We start from the raw sequence: 22,015 nt of genomic DNA, 5'->3' as shown, positions 1-22,015 counted from the left end.
AATAATATCTAATGGCCAAAACCTCTTCCTAATCTGCATCAGTCAGAAGCAAGAGGATTATTTATTTATTTATTTAGTTAGTTAGTTAGTTATAGCAGTCATACTGTGCTCTTGAGTCAAAAAGGCTCCCGTATCAGCTCACACCAGAGATCACTTGGCAGAGAGGACTGGAAACATCAGTCTGCTCCCCCCAGTGAATGAGACAACAGACCTCCATTTCCTTCAGGGATGCTACCTGGTAAAGCAGGATGGGAGAACCTTGACAAGTGCCACAATAGTACCACATTCATGAATATGTTGTCTTCATGAGCACAAATCAGTTACAAATGAGTAGCTCTATAATTTTTGTCACCACAATACTACATCCTGCCAGAATTTTAAAACATGGAGGTTCTCAAAGAAAATCGTAGCTCTGTGTTGGCGTTCTCCTCTTTCTCCTCAACTGTCTATAGGACTGGAAGTTGGTTGCATGATATCATTCACTGTGCATTCATTTTCCAATGCCTGCTATACATCATTGATTGAATTTGGGACTGTATGGGCAAAATACTTGCTGTGAAAACACTGTCATATGTGTTTCAGCTCAACGAATTGTGAACCAGTGGATTAAAATGCAACACAATTTTTTCGATAGTAATCCTGAGGAATTTTTCAGTTTGTTCAACCCACAGTGTCAAAGAAAGCATGTTTTTGTTTTGAATCACAGATAAACTGCATGTGGTTGCATGTAGTTATATGACAGTCTCCTCTCCCATTGTTTTTAGTGCAACACCTCTCCAGTTTAAAAAACTGCTGCTACAAACACACATAAATTATATATGAATGTTTAACCCTTTGCTTGCAGCAGCAATTTGTACCCTCAACATTTTCCTTCCAGTGCACAGAGGGCAAGAAATTTTTCCACCTTTAGAGAAAAAGGCTGGGATCCTCAATGGTAGTTACAAATTCATAACCTACAAATTCATAACCTAGAATTATGCACTCATGATTGTTGTTTATTCACAATCCCTATGTAGCCTCTAGGAACTATGAAAGTTCCTCAGTTGTGACCTACTGGGCACCAGCTGCTGCAGTCTATGAGAGTCTGTTCCCCTGTTGATTGGGATGCAGCTGATTGACATTTCCATCCAGCATGAGGTGCAATTGTCACAAGTGTCCTCTTTCTTTCGGTTGCACATGATGCTGTCAAATCAGTTCTGTGGTTGGCATGGCTAACCTACTTATTTCCATCCAATCAAGCATTGGATGAATTGGCTCAATGCTGAGTTAACTGGGGGAGTTCAGGGCCATAGAGGGCTTTATATCTACTCTAAGGTCCATCCTTCTGCCCAGGATTGTGATGTGACAGAATCGTGTTGGAACATACATTTCCTTCAAAGGAGTATGTAAATATTCCCCATTACAGCCACTCCCTGGAGAACACATCATGCCCAGAATCAGACTGGTTCTGGGTTACCTTGGGCAAGTCACATGCTCTCAGACTCAGGAGAAAGCAATGGCAAACCTCCCCTGAACAAATCTTGCCAAGAAAAGCACCACGATAGGTTCACGGTATGGTTGTCATAAGACAGAAATGACTTGAAGACACACAGCACACATATGCATGGTGTATTAGTTTGAGTGCTGGACTAGGACACTGGGACACTACACTTTGAATCCCAACTGTGTGACCTTGGACAAGATTGACTCTCTCAGCCTCAGAGGAAGGTGATGACAAACCCACTCTGAAATAATACTGCCAAAAATATTCCAGTGACAGGTGTGCCTTAGAGTTGACATAAGTCAGAAATGATTTGAAGGTACATGACAACAACAACACAAACAATAGTGAAATGAAATGTTGCAACAATCCTCACATGCATCACCATCTTCTTCCTGTCCACTTCCTGATTACATTGAGAGGATAAGAAAAAGATGAGTTGGAGGGGGGCACTATCTCCTCCTCTGAGAAATACTTCAAAAACTTTCCAGTTTTTGAATGTGTTCCCAGTGCAAGAGATAAAATGATGAAAATATTCACTTTCCCCTGAGAGTACAAATAATGTGATAAGGGCACCCCTAGTTCGGACAACATGCTATTTACTGATTTTCTGCTAAGAATGCTTAGAGAAGAGGGACAAAGAGCAAGGAAAAGAGGAGGTCCAATTATGTTTTCTGATGAAATATGCTGCACTCCAGGGAGTAAGATCTCAAGGAACTAGATAGGCTTTAAATGAGTCTCCTAAAACGGCATGAGGCAATTATTTGCAGCTGGAGACTCACTCTCTGTTATTGTTACTTATGATGGATTCCTAATACTTAGTGTAGTCCTAAAGACAACAGCACATCCTGTGACAATAATGACACAGGAAGAGCTGGGATGAGATGCTGAATGGACTCACATAGTGTTTTCCACATGGAAGCTGAAGGGTAAGCCGACTCATACATTACAAATGTTTCTTTCAAACTGTATTGAAGTGTTTTGGAATGTTTGATTGATTTTGTGGTGGTGTGGAGTTATTTTTCAATTTTTTCTTTCCTACCTGCTCTCTCCCCAAAACCAATCTCCTTCTTTATTTATAAAACAGTTCCTCTTGGAAAGACATTGTGAGCAATGGAGAGGTCTTCTCCAGTAGACAGAGGCACAGCAGACTGGAGATTCCTCCCCATCCTGCCAGCTATTTCCTATGCAAGGAGAAATTGTGCTGTGGTCCTGAATGGGCTGCAATAAGGAGCCATAAGAAAGCACTCCTTTCGTGGCTGATTTTGGTTTGTGTTCAGCTGACCTTTGAGTGATCCAGAGGCATGCCCTACACCCAGATTGGCTTGATAGCAGCCCTTTTGGGCCATCTGTTTGAGGCTTATGTTATATTATGAATATGTGTTCTGTTTTCATTATTTCCTTTATTGTTCTGGATGCCTCTTGGTTGTAAGACTAGGGTATTAATATTAATACTAATATTAATGAATACCTGTCATAATATCTCAGGAGAAACAGTCAGTTGCAACTGTTTGTCTACAAACGATACAGAAAACGAGGAGGGAACAACATTCATTGTTAAATCAAGGAAATTCAAAATTTATTAGCAGATAAACTGTTTATTAATAAAGACTTCTCATCTTCTTTCTCCTACAGGTAGTTTGCAAGGGCTAAAGACAACATGAGCAACCTTACTTCTGTGTCCACTTTTCTGCTGCTCCAATTCTCAGATATTCGAGAGCTGCAGTTTCTCCAATTCTTTGTGTTCCTCGCAATGTACCTGATGGCAGTGACAGGGAATCTTCTCATCATCATTGCAGTTGCCCTTGATCACCGCCTGCAAACCCCTATGTACTTCTTCTTATTCAATTTGGCCATGATTGACCTTGGAATAATTTCAGTAATAGTACCAAAATCTATGGCTATGTCTCTGAAGAATCATAGATCTATTTCTTATTCTGAGTGTGTTGCTCAAGTTTTCTTTTATTACTTTTTTGGGTCATTGGATCTAGTTGTGCTAACTATAATGGCACATGATCGCTATGTTGCAATTTGCAACCCACTTCAGTATGAGAGAATTATGCACAAGGGAGCCTGCCTTCAGATGATAGCTACTGGGTACATGGTCAGTCTTTTGTATGCCACCATACATACTAGTGGCACGTTTGCCATCACCTTCTGTTCTAATATTGTCAACCAGTTTTTTTGTGATATCTCACAGTTATTAAAACTCTCTTGCTCTCGTATTTATTTAGTGGAAGTTGGATTTATTGTTATAAGTTTTGGTATGGCAGTAGGATGCTTTATCTTTATCACTGTAACATATAGTCAAGTCTTTGCCACAGTTTTTAGAATTCCTTCTGCTCAAGGTCAGAAAAAAGCCCTCTCCACCTGCCTTCCCCACCTGACTGTTGTCTCCTTATTGATATTCAGTAGTCTCTTTGCCTATGCAAAACCTCCCACTGGTACATCATCTCAACTAGATATAGCTTTTGCTGTGGTATATACTATAATTCCTCCCATGCTGAATCCATTCATCTATAGCATGAGAAACAAAGAGATCAAGAGTGCTCTGTGGAAACTGTTCAACTTCACAATTATTTCTAAAAGGCTATTTTAAATCATTCTATAAGAACACCACTCAATAATTTTCAGAACTGAACAATTGTATCCTGTATTTGTAACTTTGTGGCATAAACACTTTGAAAGCCAGTATGGTGTAGTGGTTGGTGTGTTGGACTATGACTCTGGAAATCAGGGTACAAATTCTCACTGTGCCATAGAGATGCACTGGGTGAGTTTGGGTGAGTCATAGAACTTTATTGCATTTCCCCCAGAATGGCCCTGTCACGTTCCCAAAAGGGGGCATGAGCAGAACGGGAGGGGGTAAGAACGGATGTTATCGCACAGAGAAACGCCGCCACTGCTGCCAGATTTTCCCATCATATCCTACATCTGTCCAGATGGCACGATTTTTGAGAATTGTTCAAAAGCATTCTCAAAAATCCCGCCCTCTGGAATGGATGTAGGACCCGATGGGAACGTCTGGCGGCAGTGTTCCTCTCTGTGTTAACATCTGTTCTTAGCCCCACCTCATTCTGGTCACATTGCCTTTTTGGAATGCGACAGGGCCGTTCTGGGTGCAATGAGATAAAGTTCTTTTACTCTCAACTCCAGAAAACCCCACTGGCTCTCTAAGCCTTAGGGTTGCTCTAAGTCAGAAATGACTTGAAGGAACACAACAATAATAAACATTAACTTAATCAACATTCTGTCACACAGATTATTTTCTGAACTATCTATTCTTTTCTTTATTCCATTTTTCTTTTTGTGTTCTGTTTCTCTCTCTATGCCTAATGGATAAATAGTATCCATCAAGTTCATCCACACCATCCTGGCAGAGTACCATCCTGCCTTGGTTCCAGCACCTGGTGATAAGCCTTCTTTCCATTGCAACTAGCCTTGTTCCAGTCTATGGGAAGGGAAGAGCAGCTGGCATCTTCTGGATTTAATCCCTACCACCACCACTGTCATTCCCTTTCCTTTGTATTTTGTGTCTTTTTAGATTGTAAACCCGAGGGCAAGGAAAAGTCAAATTAACAATTTCTAAGCTGCTGTTGGAGCCTGTTTGGCTGAAGGGAAATATTTATAAATAACTGTCAAATATAAACTCCAATTATTTTTTTATCCCATTTCCATGACAGGAAAACCCTGGCCCCTCCCAAAATAATGGGGATATAGTATTAACTTTGGTCAAATGACGCTGTGAAACTGAAATTACTTAAATGTTTCACACATGTCTTCTTTAGATATTAATGGGAGATACTGGTTCTCCTATTATGCAAGATGAGTCCAGATGAATACTGCAGGATGCCCCCTCTGATGCTTTTCTTCTCTGTATACTCACACCAAAAGAACCCAATGTTTTGTACCAAGTGTTCCATTTCACACCATTGAGCCCCATTGCCTGCTATTTAGTGAAGTGTTTTGAAAGAGTTGGAAGGAAGACTGTACAAAAAAAGAAAAGAAAAGAAATTGAACAATTCTGTCCATTTATTTATTTATGGATACCATGGCGGCCATGGGCCTGTCCCAGCTGATTCTGGGTCCTACGCATTGTGCATTGTGTAATACTCTCGATTTGGTCTTCTGTTCTGATGTGGAAAATCCGTGGGTGGAAATATCTAATATTTCCCCCCTGCCATGGACGGATCACTTCCTGGTTGAGGCGAAAATCAAGGTCTCTACCCAGATCCCTCCCGGGGGTGGTGGACCTATTAGGATGGTCCACCCTCGAAGGCTAATGGAACCCAAAAGGTTCCAGGAAGCCCTAGAGGGACACATGGTTGGAAGTGACGGCGATTCTGTTGATGCCCTGACTGGTATCTGGAATACCGGTCTTTCAAAGGCTATACACAGTATCGCTCCCAAGCGCCCTCTCAGACCCGCTTCCAAACGCAAGCCCTGGTATACGGAAGATCTCCGGGCAAGGAAGTGGGAGCTGCGACGGCTAGAGTACCGTTGGCGGAAACACCTTCGCTTAGATGACAAGACTCTCCTAGCCCAACTGTTAGAGGACTATGGAGAGGCGATACGAGCAGCAAAGAATTCATTCTATGGTGCTCGTATCGCGTCTGCGGAGTCGCGTCCAGCAGAGTTGTTCAGGGTAGTTAGGGAGCTAACTCAGCTCCCTCCTGCCCTGAACCAGATCCTTGAACCTTCTAAGGCCTGCTGTGACCAATTTAATAACTTCTTCGCGGATAAAACTTCTCGGATAAGCGAAGGTCTTAACGCCGACATTCAGGCAGAACCTAGAGTAGAGGTATCCAGGGCCTCCGTGGACTTTATTAAACTGGATCGGTTTGAGTTGGTAAGTACCGATGATGTGGACAAGATCCTCGGAAGTGTTCGGAAGACAACCTGCTCTCTCGATCCCTGTCCCTCGTGGCTAGCAGCCCAGGGGGGACCGGCTGTAACTTTATTGTTACGCCGGATTATTAATACCTCTCTGAGGGAAGGGCAATTTCCATCCGATCTTAAATTGGCCATCGTAAAACCTTTATTAAAAAAGCCCTCCCTCGACCCCCTGGTACATAATAATTATCGGCCAGTTTCACTGCTGCCATTTTTGGGGAAGGTGATCGAGAGGGCGGTTGCAATCCAGCTTCAGGCGGTCTTGGATGAAACGGATTATCTGGACCCATTTCAAACTGGCTTTCGGGCGGGTTACGGGGTTGAGACGGCCATGGTCGCCTTGGTCGATGATCTCTGTCTGGGCATCGACAGGGGAAGCGTGTCCCTGTTGGTGCTCTTGGACATCTCAGCGGCTTTCGATACCATAGACCATGGTATCCTTCTGGGGCGCCTGGCAGAGGTGGGAATCGGCGGCACTGCGCTCCAGTGGTTCCGGTCCTACCTCTCCGGGAGGTCCCAGATGGTGCAGCTGGGAGACGTGTGCTCTGACGAGAGGGCCCTTAAAACTGGGGTCCCTCAAGGAGCCATTCTGTCTCCCATGCTATTTAACATTTACATGAAACCGCTGGGAGAGATCATCCGGAGACATGGGGCGCGGGGTTATCAGTACGCTGATGACACCCAAATAATATTCTCTATGTCTCCGACTGATGCAGTGACTGAGGATGGCGTCTCTCCTCTCGTGGCCTGTCTGGAGTCAGTAATGGGCTGGATGAGGGAAAACCGACTCAAGCTGAATCCAGAGAAAACGGAGGTACTCGTGATAGGTTCCCCTGGTCCAGGAATGGCGGTGGTTCCACCTGTCCTGAACGGGGTCACGCTCCCTGTGAAGGACTCCGTGCGCAGTCTGGGGGTGCTTCTTGACTCGTCCCTTCGCCTGACTGCTCAGGTGAATGCGACGGTCAAGAGCACCTGTCATCAGCTTCGGCTTATTCGCCAGCTGCGCCCATACCTGGCCCAGAGGGACCTTGAAACTGTGGTACACTCCCTGGTAACCTCGAGACTGGATTTCTGTAATGTACTCTACATGGGGCAACCCTTATACCAAACCCGGAAGCTTCAAATGGTGCAGAACATGGCAGCCAGGCTGGTCACTGGCACGTCCAGGGCCAGCCATATAACACCGGTATTAAAAGCTCTCCATTGGCTGCCCATTCGCTTCCGGGCGCAATATAAGGTGTTGGTGATGACCTATAAAGCCCTAAATGGCCTGGGCCCAGGATACCTGAAGGACCGTCTCTCCCCATACATTCCACCCCGCACCCTCAGAACATCTGGGCAGCAATTACTTAGGGTTCCCGGGGCGAGATTGGTCTCCACTACCAGGAGGACATTTTCCATCGCCGCCCCGGCCCTTTGGAACACGCTGCCCATAGAGCTCCGCTCAGCTACCTCCCTGGCCCAATTCAGACGGGACTTGAAGACCTACCTGTTTGGGATAGCATTCCCTGAATAAGGTCCCATAGGCCCCCCCCCCCCCCCCGCTGCACCGGCAACGGGATTGGCTAACCTGGGGCCTTTTGTTTTTATGTTTTATGTAATTCGTGTATGATTTTAATGTTTATTGTTTATTGTATTTTAATTGTTGTAAACCGCCCTGATCTGATGGAAGGGCGGTATATAAATAAAAATATTATTATTATTATTATTATTATTTGTACAAAATTCTAGCCCATTGTCATTTAGAAACAGAAATGTTGCCAAAGCTGGTAATTTCCTGATCAAAAATACAATCATGTTCATAGTATTTGCAGGTATTATAAAACTCAGCACATTTTCCATAGATCTTCCCCTGGCATAAAATAGTGTGTTTGTCTGGAGGTCTGTGTTTGTATTTCTGTATTATTCACAACCATATCTGGACCATTTAGTCAGATGCCAGACTGGTGAAAACAAATTACATTACCTGGAGCAAAGTAACAGCGGCTGTAATCTTACACAAGCATGAGTATATGAATAAATATTAAAACCTGTGCATATAATCAAAAGGAAACCAAGTATATAATTGAAAAGTACACACAAGCACACTTCAGTCCATGAACAAGATGTGTATAACGTATATACATTACAAACATGTGAAGAAATATGCAGAAATTCCTTTGGGAGTAGGAAAAGAATGTTGTCTCAAAATTTGTCATGAGATGAGAATGTAAGCTTTCACTACTCCATAATCAAAATTTGGAAACCAAATTTACAAAAAATTTTCTCACAGTCACAGAACCAGGTTTTGCTTTCCTGAATGTATGAGACCTGTTGAATGAAGTCCAATACTCAAGATGCCTCTGGGATATCCATATGAGATCAACAGGCGTCTTCGACTGTCATACCTCCAGTGCCCAATACTAAGAGGTGTAGCAATAGGAATATTTGGTATTTATTTCAAGCAGAGTCAGTGCAATATGAGCTTGTGGTAGGAACATGAGAAAGTACTTGAGCTGCTCTCATAAGGAAACTTACATTTGTTGTTTCAGGAAATCCATCATGAGATAGGAAAGGAGATAGGTGAAATGCATTTATCTACAATTCAGTACAAGAACCCTAAAAAGCTGGCTCTTATGTGTAGGGGTGAGCTATTATTAGGGTGGAGCCTCACAGATGCTAGTTTCCAAGATGAAGGGAGACAAAGGAGTAACTAACTTTAGTCTTTGGGGGAAGTGATTTTTGAAGGCAAAAAGGAAGCAAAAAGGTTTCAGTACATAGATCAAAGAAAGAGAGAGAGAGAGAGAAGTGAAACAAAAATGCAGGCATGCTGTCTAGAGTTGTCTTTTCTGACAACCATTTTACAAGCATTGATGCCTCTTTCTTCCCAACAACCTAGGCTGTGTCTGCATTGCAGAACTAATGCATTTTGACACTGCTTGAACTGCCATGGATCAATCTTATGCAATCCTGGGATTTGTAGTCTGTTGAGGCACCCTGAGGGTATTCTGAGAGAAGACTACCTAGCTAACAAAACTACATATCCCAGAATTCTATGTCATAGAGTCATGGCAGATAAAATGATGTCAAGCTGTATTATTTCTGCAGCTCTGTTTCTGACCTAAACATTATATACAACTATGATGACCAATGGCTGATCATAGACTTTTCCACCATGGATCCATATGATCTACTGTCTAAGTTAGAATTCATCACTACATGCTGTGGCAGCAATTTCTATGCATTAGTTCTGCACTGGTAATTTACTTTAGGAATACATAACATATAGCAATCAAGGTTTTACTGGACTGCAACTCCCATCAACCCTAACCAGCACAGCCAGTAGTGAAGGCTGAGAGGAGCTGCAATCCAACAGTATCTAGATAGCCATATTTTTCCCCAATCTCTAGTTTATTTGCTCTACACTCTACAAACGTAGCAGTGAGACACTGGAATATAGTAGAACTCTCTTTATTCATATCAGAAATGACACCTCTTGAACTCAATCCTTCTTAGGAAACAATGGAATTTTTGGTATCAGCTCATAAAAATCATTCTTCTAATCCGTATTTCATATCAAAGTACTATGAATTGAATTTATTTATTTACGGTCTTTGACTCAAATATCTCAAAGTTATATAAACATTATTAGTAAAATCACTCTTATAAAAAGTAATAAAAACAAATTAAAACCCCAATGCATATGTATACAGGAAGCATTACACACCAATGTAGAGGCAATATAAAAGTTATATAAACATTATCAATAAAAGCACTCTTACAAAAAAGATAAAGAAAAAAATAGTAAAAAACAAATTTAACCCCAAATGCATGTGTACACAAGAGGTATTACACACCAACATAGGGAGAACATAGAGGGAGCAATCCTTTAACTTCTCATTCCACCATTTAGCCATAAGTCTGCTCCTTAGTGATTTGTTTATGAGTAGCAATAGTGACAGCAGAAAATCGGGCCATATATTCAGTAATTTGTGGATCTACATCCTTGAGTAGTAGTGTCAGGTAGTGATTAGTTGTTTGAACTGGAAATTTTTGTAAAATTGGGTGAATTAAAGAGGAGCGCATACCTTGGTAGAAAGGGCAGTACAATACAATATGCTGGAGTGATTCCACTGAGGTGTCAAAACATGAGCATGTCCGCTTCTCATAAGGGAGCAACTTATATTTCCCTTCTAAAACTGCTGAGGTAAGAAGGTTAAAGTGGGCTGCAGTGAAGGGTGACCTAAATTTGGGTACTAATAGCCTTGACAAGTAGATTGGTCTAACAAAGGTCATTTCCAGACTACCTAAAACTGGGATATTCCTGATTTTACTCCTGTGGTTCTGTAGTTCCATAGTGTACTATGTTAGTTCCAATATTTGGTCAGTGATTGATAGTCAGGGACTGAGGAGTGTGCTGATTTGCGAATATTGGGCAGCCATGCAACAAACAAACAAGCAAATAAACAAACTGCTTGAAATAAATAAATAAATATAAAATATGCAAGAAACTATAAGGATATGTTTACAACACATGACTGACAATACAAATATTCATTCAGCTATCATTGTAGATCACTATGCTTGCAACCAAGCACATACAAAATTCCATTCACTGTTACTAATACCGAGATCATGTTGCCTTTGGCTGGTGCTACACTGCAAAATTAATGCAATTTGACACCACTTTTACTGGCATGATTCCAACCTATGGAATCCTGAGATTTGTTGTGGCACCAGAGCTCTCTGACAGAGAAGGTTAAATATCTCACAAAACTACAAATCCCAGAATTCCATAGCACTGAGTCATAGCAATCAAAGTGGTGTTAAACTGAATTAATTCTTCAGTGTAGATGCAACCACAGAAGGCTACCCCAAACCTAATAGTTTTGACAAGGCAGCTTTGATCTCCTTGTTCCTCATGCTGTAGATTACTGGATTTAACATGGGTGGAAAGATGGAGTAGATCACACTAATGATTAGATCCAGATATGATGGAGTGGTAGAGGAAGGTGGCCTGAGGTAGGCAAAGCACCCAGTGATTACTAATGTGGAGAAGACAATAAGGTGAGGGAGGCAAGTGGAAAAAGCTTTTTGCCTCCCCTCCACAGAAGGTATTCTCAAAACCACAATGAGGATGTGCACATACGTTACAGTAATGAAGATGAAGCAGCCAAAGACAATGCTAATACTTAGTACAACAGCTCCAATTTCAATCAAGTATAAGTCAGTGCAGACAAGCTTAAGTAACTGTGGAATTTCACAAAAGAACTGGTTCACAATGTTTGAGCAGAAGGGGATTCCAAAGGTGCCACTGGTGTGTAACATTCCATAGAGAAATCCAATGGTCCATGAACCAGCAACCATTTTGATACAGGCACCTCTGTTCATCACAATGTCATAGTGCAAAGGTTTGCAAATAGCAACGTACCGATCATATGCCATGACTGTGAGAAGGGAGATGTACGATGCTAGAAAGAAGAGAAAGAAAAGAACTTGTGCAACACATCCTGAATAAGAAATGTGTCTGGTATCCATGAGAGAATTGGAGATGGACTTGGGGATAATGACTGAAATTTGGCCAAGGTCTTGTATGGCTAAGTTCATCAAAAAGAAGTGCATGGGAGTGTGCAAGTGATGATCCATAGCTACTGCAAAGACAATGAGAAGATTTCCAACTACTGTTGCCAAATAGAGTATCAGAAAGACAACAAAAACTAGGATCTGCAGTTCCCGGACCTCTGTAAACTCCAAGAGCAGAAATCCAGCCTCTGACAGGTTCAGCATTGTGCACTAAACAGAAATTGTGCTGTGAATGTGAGAGGCAATAAAAATATAGTTTAAAAGTTACTATCTAATCTACTGTTTCATTAAGACAGACTTTAAATAAAGTGTTGATCTTAAAGAGCTTATAGTACGAGGAAAGAAAGTGGAAGTTTAGCTGGATAGTGGCACCTTTCTACGTGCCTTACTGCATGACATCGCCGTTCTTCAGTTCTCATCCTGCAGGAGATGGTTGTAAAATTGACCATTTTTTTTCCAGCTGGAAAAGTCCATTTGACAAAATACATGCTTTTATGACCAACTCCCATGGGAAGTAAACTGAAAAACTACGACATCATGCAGTAAGGCACAAAGAAAGCCACTACTGTCCAGCTGAACCTCCAGTTTCTTTCATCATGCGATATGCTACAAAGTGTATTTCCATTCTTCTCATTTGAGCTGTATATGACATTACATGAAAGCACAAAACTGAAACAAAAACCCAATACATATATTAAATAACTACTCACATATTCATTTAACTGTCCAGATATGGAGTCTTACAAGAGCATGGAATACATAGGTATAACGTGATAGAGGTTTCTTGCTGAATTGGTGCAAGAGTTTATTTATATCCCACATGTTCAGCATTTTCCATTTCACTCTTTGTATCACTCCATTTGCTTCAACTGGAAATTATATTTGTGGAAAAAGGAAGCATGTTGCCCACTACTTCTTCATAATTTACATTTATAACAGAGAAAGTCTTGTTGGATGGGAATTTATTCTGGCTAAGCATGAATAAGAACTGTACTGTTAGAACATATAAATCCCTTGAAGTGTTCACAGGCAATGGACATTTGCTGGAGGTTATGAAACAGAGAATATTTTTTGCTGTAGAATATTTTTGATGATTGGTGATCTATCAAGAGGTACACTTCTTACCCCTCCCCCCAAATTTATATTGGTTAACACTATAATACACAAGAGATCTATAGGCTAGCATTGTAGAATTTGCAGCATGTAGCGCCAATCTTTCATAGCTTTGTGGTACTCAGATCTGTCATTTAGACCAATGGTTCTCAAATATTTGCTGTCCAGTTGTTATAGACTTCAATTTCCAGAATGCCTGGAGAGAGAACCAGGGCAGCCAATCAAATGTCCTTGAAATCTGATGCTTCCCATATGTATGTGTTTGTATGTGTGTAAATGAGATCAAAAATAAAGTAGAGATGGAAAACACTGTGGAATATAACACTTTATGGATAATCCAATAAACATATCTTATTGTTGTGTGCCTTCAAATCGTGTCTAACTTATGGCAACCCTAAGCTGAACCGATCAAGGAGATTTTCTTGGCAAGTTTCTTCAGAGGGGATTTGCCGCTGCCTTACCCTGAGGCTGAGAAAGTGTGATTTGCCCAAGGTCACCCAGTGGGTTTACATGGTCGAGTCAGGATTCAAGCCCTGGTCTCAGAAACCACTACACTATACTGGCTCTCAAAAAATATGATAATCCAATTAAAAAAAACATTAAAAACATTAAAATACACGGACTTTTAAAAATAAAATCATGGAATATATATTCATAACCTGCGCAAAGGATAGAAATTTATATTTATTTTAACTGAAAAGCTCTAAAAGGAGAAAAAAAAAGTGTATAATACAAGGCCTTAGGCACAGAGCCTAGATAAGTGCAAGTTGCAAAAGGCCAAGCTGTTCAATTATGTTGACTCATAGTCTTGCGTGTTTTAACAGCCGAACAAAGAAACTTAGCCACTGTTTCCGTTTTACTTTTCTCAGTATCGTTCAGCAGGTATTCCATATACCAACTGTTCGATCTGCCTGGAGACTTGAGCAGGAGGGGAGAGATTAATCTTGCCCTCTCGTCTTTATAGAAGGTACAAAAGAATAAGACGTGTTCTAACGACTCAATAGAACCATCACCACAGGGACAAACCCGTTCATGGTGGGGGATTCCCTTGAACCGACCCTCTAGAAGTGCTGAAGCAATTACATTAAATCTGGCTTTAGAGAACACAGCTCGGTACTTTGGAATAGTCAGGTTTTGCAGATAAAATGCCTCCTTCTCTGAGTTAAACTGTAGCCCTAGGCTAATGGGAGAGCAGGTGGTACAAGCAGAAGATAAAGAATATTGAGTATCAATATCTTTTATGCGGCGTATCATAATCTGCTGGGCTCTCGAAAGGTCTTGTGACATTAAAAAACTATTTGAGAAACCCAATCTCAGCAATTTCTCCTGGATATTTTTAGACCATAGGGTGGTATAATTGTCTTTCCGTATAAGATGCCAGAGACCTGAGTCAGGGCCCGCATAAAGTGATAATCCAATTAAAAAATTAAAATGTTATAACCCAATAAAAATGGGGGGGGGGGGAGAAACCAACTTTAAAGAGACATTACTTGTAATAAAATCTTGAATTGGAAGTATTCCTTTTTTGTAGAAAATTAGTAGGAGAATCCTAAACATATAAACTCAGAGGTAAGATCCTTTAATTTTGCTAGGACATATGCCTACATGACCCAATCTTGCCAAGGAAACTCCGTGATAGGTTTGTTTTAGGGTCCCCATAGTCAGAAATAACTTGAAGGCACACAACAACAACAACAACAACAACAACAGAGCAACAACAACAACAAAATATACCGACATAAGCATGAACAAAACTGCAACTATAAGCATTTAGCATACTTTTCTTATAATAATTACCTTTTTACTTCAATGATATTGCTATACATGCTCGGAATAAGCTCCAATGAATTCAATAAAACTTGTTTCAGCATTGACAAGTGCAGGACTGCCCTGCTGTTCAATAATCTAAGAATGATACTTGCTTTGGGTGGCTAAAATAATAATTGTATCAGTACAATATATATACAATTTAACAAAAAACATTCCAAAAATACTGGTAATATAAAACTATAAGAGCTGCTTTAACAAAGATTAAAACCAACTATTTGAGATTATGTACAATTCATAACAGAGCACAGAATTTCTGCCACCATGTTGATTCATTTTAGAAGACAATGCATCATTATTTTATTATTATTATTGTTTTAAAAATAGAGTTCATTTCATGATGTGTTCAGTGGGATAGACCAGCATGTTTTAAAGTATCTTAAACATTTCCCCACGCTTTTAAAAAAATAAATTATATTTGTCATTCTATCTTTGAAGAAATGCAGGATATGAATAAATACAAATAAATAAAATATTGTTGCGTATGAGTTTGACTCACCTCTGACAAACGGATCTTCTGACTCTCCAAAAAAGTTATCATATTTAGCATGGAAAGAAGAACTATATAAATAACAAAGTATACATGTTTATGTGTCTTCAAGTCTCTTGTCGACTTATAAGAGCCCCATGAATTTTATTGGGTTTTCTTAGGCAAGGAATCCTCAGAGATGGTTCTCTGGAGTATAGCCCACAGCGCCTGGTATCCATTGTGTTTCTTTGTAAATCGATGATAGAATCTTCCTTCGACAGCCACTTGAGAGCACTGTGTAGCTCTTCAGACTTCCCCAAGACATGAAAGAAATACTTTACCTTTTTGCTGAAACAGTCAAAAGATGCTTTGTTAGTCTCCAGAATGTGAAACAAGTTGTGCACTCAATAGACACTCATCTAACTGTGAGAATATTATTAGCTTAAGATGGTAAGTTTGCATAATTATGTGAGAAATGACCGGTCACTCTGGACAAGTCATTTTTCTAGTACAATTCACATTGTTATCTCTGTTCTGCAAATGGGGAATCTCTGTTTCTAGTTCTACTAGTTGCATGAATAATCATACAAGCAATTCTAAACTGATTGCACAAGTAGTAGTGTTGGACTATGATTCTGAAGAACAAGGTTCAAATCCCCACTCAGCCATGAAACCCACTGGGTGACCCTGGCCAAGTCACACTCTCCCAGCCTCAGATGATTCCAGTGGCAAACCCTCTTTGAAGAAAACGGCTGAGAAACCCCTGTGATAGCCTTAGGGTTTGCCTTAGGGTCGCCATAAGTCAGAAATGACATGAAGACACACAGCAACAAAAGTGTTCCTAAGCACTATGAGAGCAAGTGCATTATCATCCAAGAAAGGAAAGTTAGTAAAAAGAGTTTAATGCATTTGGTTATTTATTAATAAGCTTAAAAAAATTACATTCTATTCCCGCAATTTAACAATATTCTGTCACAAAAATCACTACCAAAAGGAAACTGAAAAATGTCATAGGCGATTTTATTCAAATTTCTCCCCTATCTCTGTCCTAAGCTTAAGAGGGGCGACAACTGTATGAATTTTAGAAAACCCAATTTCTCATCCATCCCATCAATATCCCTTTCTCTCACCCTGATAATCTCATCTCCTTAAACTTCCCATTTTTTTTAGCTTTTTGCTCACCCTGTGAACCCCAGAAAACTTCCCTGGGAAAAGAGATTCAAAATTTACTGTCTGGGGACAGATAAAGAGACTTTATGCAGTGCCCAGCATTTGACACAGCTGACCATGATCTTTCCTTGGATTTGCTCCATAATTTAGGATTTACCGATTCAGTTCTCAGCTGGTTCACATCCCATCTCTCAAATCACTCATTTACTATGGCAGCCGGAAGACATGTATCTTCCTCTTTTAGTTGGGTTCCACAGGGCTCCGTTTTGGGCCCACTGTTATTTCTCTGCTATTATAGTATTGTGTTTTATCTTCATACAATACTTTCTAATTACTGTAAAAAAAATTATCCTTAGATTGTACGTCATTGGCAGGATGTAATGTTTGGAACTGTTTCTGTTTTTGTAAAGGGCCATGTAAATGTATGGCCCTATACAAATAAACAATAACAACAACAAGTTTCATACCACTTTAATTGTCAGTGCTTCATTTTATGGAATGCTAGGATTTATAGTTTCATGAAGTGTTTGGAATTCTTTATAGATAGGCACTAGAGCAGAAGAAGGAATTATGAGGCTCTCCAGATATTGTTGAACTGTAGGCCACAGCTTTCCTCACCATTACCTATGTTGCCTTAGGTTTGTGGGAACTGCAACATCTTGCAATTCCTGTCTGTACACTAGAGTTCTTCAGAGGAGAAGAGTAATTACTTACCAAACTGAAAATCTCAGGATCCCATTCATAATTTGTTATTGTGTGTCTGGAAGTCATTTCTGACTTATGGGGATCCTAAGGCCATAATCATGGGATTTACTCAGGACGATTTATTCAGAGGGGGCTTGCCTTTGCCTTCCCCTGAGGCTAAGACAGTGTGGCTTGCCCAAGTTCACCCAGTGGGTTTCCATGGCTGAGCAGGGATTTGAACCTTGGTATCCAGAGTCATAGTCCAGTACTCAAACCACTATACCATGCTGGCTCTTGCCATACATATTAGCCAAGAGAATTAAAGTGATATGAATTGGATATAACCTTGTAGTGCAGATTCACCCTCAGTCAGTTTTGTCCTAGTCTAACCTGATACAAAAAAACCTTTCTTCCCCCCTCTCCAGTCCTTGGACAAAATAAATGCCAAGAAACATAATTGCTAATCTATATATGTGAGATAGATAGATAGATAGATAGATAGATAGATAGATAGATAGATAGGTTGTTGTGGGGCCTAAAATTGTTTCTGACTTATTATGATGTTTTCTTGACAAGATTGCTACTGCAGCAATTTGTCTTTTCCTTCCTCTGAGGCTGAGAGAATCTGATTCACCTAAGGCCACCCAGTGGGTTTCATGGGTGAGTGGGGAATTGAACCCTGGTCTCCAGAGTCATAGTCCAACTCTCAAACTACTACACCATGCTGGCTCTCTAGATAGATATACAGGCAGATAATGTGGACTTCTCGAGAAATCAGCAACGCACCACAAGGGGTCTGTGAGTTTTCTTTCTTTTTACACACACATAACAAGACTGCATACAGTATCTCATTTTTCAGTTTAGAATAACTTTCTATACCTGTGCTGCCTTATTCATACATGTTACAATATCTGAATTGTGTCTCTTTTCCTACCCAACGAGAAGTAAATGACCAATGTTTAATGGAACTCTCTTTCCAATAAATACAGTTTGGATCTAGAAAAGTTTCTTCAGATGGAGGAGTTTCTACCACTGGATCTCTGGATCCAATCTTGTATTTAGCACTGCAGGTATGTAAAATGCAATTTACTTAAAAAGCAAGTCCCATGGTTCCTTATTAGTGTGGTTAGGATTATAGACATAAAATGAAATCTTATACTGTACATGTTAACTCTGAAGTTGATCTTACTATCTTCAGTTAAGATGACATAAGACTGCAGCTTTTGCTCATAACTTTTAACATTTCTTTAAATTCCTGCAAGTATATGCAAGGAAATGTCATTATGTTGTCATTATGTTGCATGGATTAGATCTTGATTTAGACATTCTTAGAGGAGTCAGTTTGAAATCAATGGGACATAAGTTAGCCAGGACTACTTTATGTTCTGTTCATTTAATCAGATTACTCTATAGATGACTGTCCAATGCTGTGTCCATATAGTTTGTGATTCTGGCCCAGGACAGATGGGCCTTTTGTGGCATGGCAGCGGAGCAACTAGGGTTAGGGACCGCATGGCAACTGCATATTGGCGGTGCTATAATGGCGGCACCTGTGTACACAGGTGCTGCCATTATGACGTAATGGACGCATAGCGTCCACATGTCACACCACGCCAGTTACATTATGAGTGCGCCATTGGCACACTCACAACGTAACTATGCTGGTGGAAAAAGAACCTGTTTTTTCTGGGTTCTTTTTACTTTGGAGCAACGACAGGCACCGGCAGGCGTACAAATCCATGTTTTGTAAGTTTATTTTCTACCTCTGCCTTTATGCATTTTACCTGCTTGAATGAAAATACTGATCAACATACTTCTTATTTATGATATACAACACACACATAGATGGAACATTTCTTAATATTTCATCATAACTAGTAGTTTCTTCCTACTTCCAAATCCAGACATTTACAAAAGGGATGCGCAATGTGTATAGTATATCACTTGTTGCATTCAACAACTAATTTCAAATGGATATGTGTATAAAAATATATATAGAGAGAGATGAATAATACAGTAGAACCCAGACAAACATTGGAAATCTACAGTAAACTTCAGCATCAACTGAACATTCAGAAATATATTTTTTCTCATGTAAATTTTTGATGCTAGGTCAAAGCAATTGATTGCAATTTAAGGAAACAATGGGTTTGATATAGTGAAACCTTACTTAAATATATGTGAAATATAAGTTCCAATATAAGTTCTCTTCTAGAACATGGCCACATAGCATGAAAAAACCAAAGAAAAATAAGTTCCAATGATTTCAAAGGGAACTAACAAGACTATCCTCAGTATTTTTGTTCAGAATCTAGTGCCATTTGATTCAGTGGGAAATACTCCCAGATAATATTTGAAGTTATATCATATTGAAGATAGAGCAAGCTTGTTTTCTTCTAATTCAGACTACAAGAAAAGATATTCCACCTAAAAAATGGAAAGAAATTCTTGATGGTAAGGGCTGTTTGACAGTGAAATATGCTACCTTGGAGTGTGATGGACTCTCCTTCTTTGGAGGTTGTAAAAAGAGTCTGGATGGCCAATATTATCACCAGTCAGGCCTGCCAGAGCATTCCAAAAATGGGGAGCCACAGGTGACAAGGCCCTCTATTGTGTTCTTTCTCCCTTCCACACACACTAGTGGGCACATAGGAGGGCTCTCCAGCAGATTTCACTCTTTGGCAGACATTTATAAGAAGGCTACTCCTTCACACACTGAGGCTCCAAGCCATTGAGAGTTTGAATGTCATCAAGCAGCATCTTGAATTCAGGCTGGAAAGAAATTGTTATGTGTTGTCTGAATGGTACACCACCAATCCTGCTGCTATATTTTGTACTGTAGCTTCTAAGTCATCTTCAAGAGCAGTTCCACCTATGATTCTATGATTGTAATCCATGATTTTAAGTGTCCATAGGGATGTAGCTTAACTAACTTAATGTGGACCCCACCCAATATAAAATGCACATACTGCACAACATTATCTTTGCTAAAGTAAGAAAAAAATCTTTGTTTGTTCTATAATGAAGATACATATCTGACACCCCAAAGCAGGCAATACAGTGTCCTAATATTTTCTTTCCTCCCTCTATTCCAATAGGTATAAATTAGGATTGTTAGAGTGAAAGCTGGAGATGGTTCCTGTCCCTTTAAAGGGCATACAGAAGAGAGCATTTCAGCAGGTGTTGCTTGTTACCTGGTTGTGTGTCAAGCAACACCTGCTGCAATTTCCTCTTCTGCACAACCATTAAAGTTAGAGTTGCCATCTCCAGCAATCCCAGGTCTAATGGAATTAGGAAATAAATATAATTCTTTCTTTCCTCCTTATAGGAAGGACTTCACATCAAAGGAAAATATGTCAAATAAAAGCAAAATTGCTGAGTTTCTCCTTCAGGGAATAACTAACACCACCCAGGGATTCCAGATTTTGCACTTCGTATTGTTTTTAGCCATTTATTTGGCAGGACTTGGTGGGAATATCTTCATCATCATAACTATAGCTCTCAATCACCGCCTCCACACTCCCATGTATTTTTTCCTGATGAATTTATCCATTGTTGATCTTGGCTCCATCTCAGTCACTCTCCCTAAAGCAATGTCGAATTCCATCATGAACAATCAGTCCATTTCCTATGGGGAGTGTGCAGCTCAAATGTTTTTCTTCCTTTTCTTCATGACTTCAGACTTTTCTCTTCTTACTGTCATGGCATATGATCGCTATAAAGCTATATGTGACCCTCTGCATTATGAGTCCCTAATGGATAAGATAGCCTGTCTCAGAATGGCTTGTGGTGTCTGGATCAGTGGTTTTCTCAATGCAGCATTTCACACCGCAGGTACATTTTCTTTGAATTTCTGCTCAAATATCATCCACCACTTGTTTTGTGAAATCCCTCAGCTCCTTGAATTGTCCTGCTCTGATGGGTATGGAGGTGAAACTGTGTTCATTGCTGTGTCTGCAGGTTTGGTCCTTGGATGCTTTGTTTTTATCATTACTTCATATGTGCATATTTTTGCTGCAGTGCTAAGGGTTCCTTCTGTTCAAGGAAGACAAAAGGCCTTCTCCACTTGCATACCACATCTCATTGTAGTCTCCATGTTTGTCTCTTCTGGCATTATCACCTATCTCAGGTCAATTGCCAGATCAGCCTCTGATTTGGACCTCGTTTCAGCTCTGCTTTATTCTGTGTTGTCACCAGTAACAAATCCTGTCATCTACACCATGAGAAACAAAGACATAAAAACTGCTTTTCAGATGTTATTAAATCGGAAAATTTAATCCAAGGATCCTGTTAATTACATCAGTGTGTTTTGGCCAAGAAAGAACTAATGTGAAAGGACATGAGGTTTATTTTTAAAAATGAATAAAATTCTATTTAAATAAACATTGATGTTGTTGGGAAGCATGCTATATTGTATTTCTGTTAGAAAAAAATAATAGGAGATTTATAAATCTTTTCACCAAATTGCTTATTTGTTCTTAAGACTTGGATCACACTGGCAGCAGTGAACCTATATCTTTTAAGGTAAGTCTTATGTTTTAGATCAACCATGTCAAAATTAAAATATGTGATTTTTCTTTTTCTTCTTCTGTTGTCTATTGTTACAAATTCTTGAACATTTTGATGTTGCAGAATTTCTTCACCCATGGGCCTATTACTGAAGCTCATAAAAACTAATGGAACTTTCCTCACACACAAATGGGTCAATAAATAATTTAAAACTGATCATCTTACTAAGCTTCACTTAAAGTGACACCTATTCTAATTTTACACAATATGATCATGGCTTGCTAGTTAACCTATAGTCTCTGAAACAC

The 22,015-nt window shown here is 40.0% G+C and overlaps 3 protein-coding genes across 3 annotated transcripts; 2 read left to right on the top strand and 1 right to left on the bottom strand.

Annotated features, from left to right (window-relative positions):
• Positions 1-3,140: 3,140 nt before the first annotated feature.
• LOC149303459 (olfactory receptor 14I1-like) lies at positions 3,141-4,079 on the top strand. The gene has a single exon (XM_089480726.1). The coding sequence runs from the start codon at positions 3,141-3,143 to the stop codon at positions 4,077-4,079; it is 939 nt and encodes a 312-aa protein (XP_089336852.1).
• A 6,182-nt stretch (positions 4,080-10,261) lies between these two features.
• LOC149303458 (olfactory receptor 14A16-like) lies at positions 10,262-12,139 on the bottom strand. Its single transcript, XM_089480725.1, has 2 exons — positions 11,229-12,139; positions 10,262-10,325 (listed from the first exon to the last, which is right to left on the bottom strand). The coding sequence occupies exons 1-2, from the start codon at positions 12,137-12,139 to the stop codon at positions 10,262-10,264; spliced, it is 975 nt and encodes a 324-aa protein (XP_089336851.1).
• Positions 12,140-20,551: 8,412 nt separating this feature from the next.
• On the top strand, positions 20,552-21,875 carry LOC149303457 (olfactory receptor 14A16-like). The gene is made up of 2 exons (XM_089480724.1): positions 20,552-21,464; positions 21,772-21,875. The coding sequence occupies exons 1-2, from the start codon at positions 20,552-20,554 to the stop codon at positions 21,873-21,875; spliced, it is 1,017 nt and encodes a 338-aa protein (XP_089336850.1).
• Positions 21,876-22,015: the final 140 nt, after the last annotated feature.

This window comes from Sceloporus occidentalis, unplaced genomic scaffold (genome assembly GCF_023333645.1).
Source record: "Sceloporus occidentalis isolate IW3139 unplaced genomic scaffold, rSceOcc1.0.p SCAF_14, whole genome shotgun sequence".
Classification (NCBI taxonomy): domain Eukaryota; kingdom Metazoa; phylum Chordata; class Lepidosauria; order Squamata; family Phrynosomatidae; genus Sceloporus; species Sceloporus occidentalis.
Note: the sequence above shows the minus strand (reverse complement) of the source record. Positions and strands in the feature narration are given on the sequence as shown.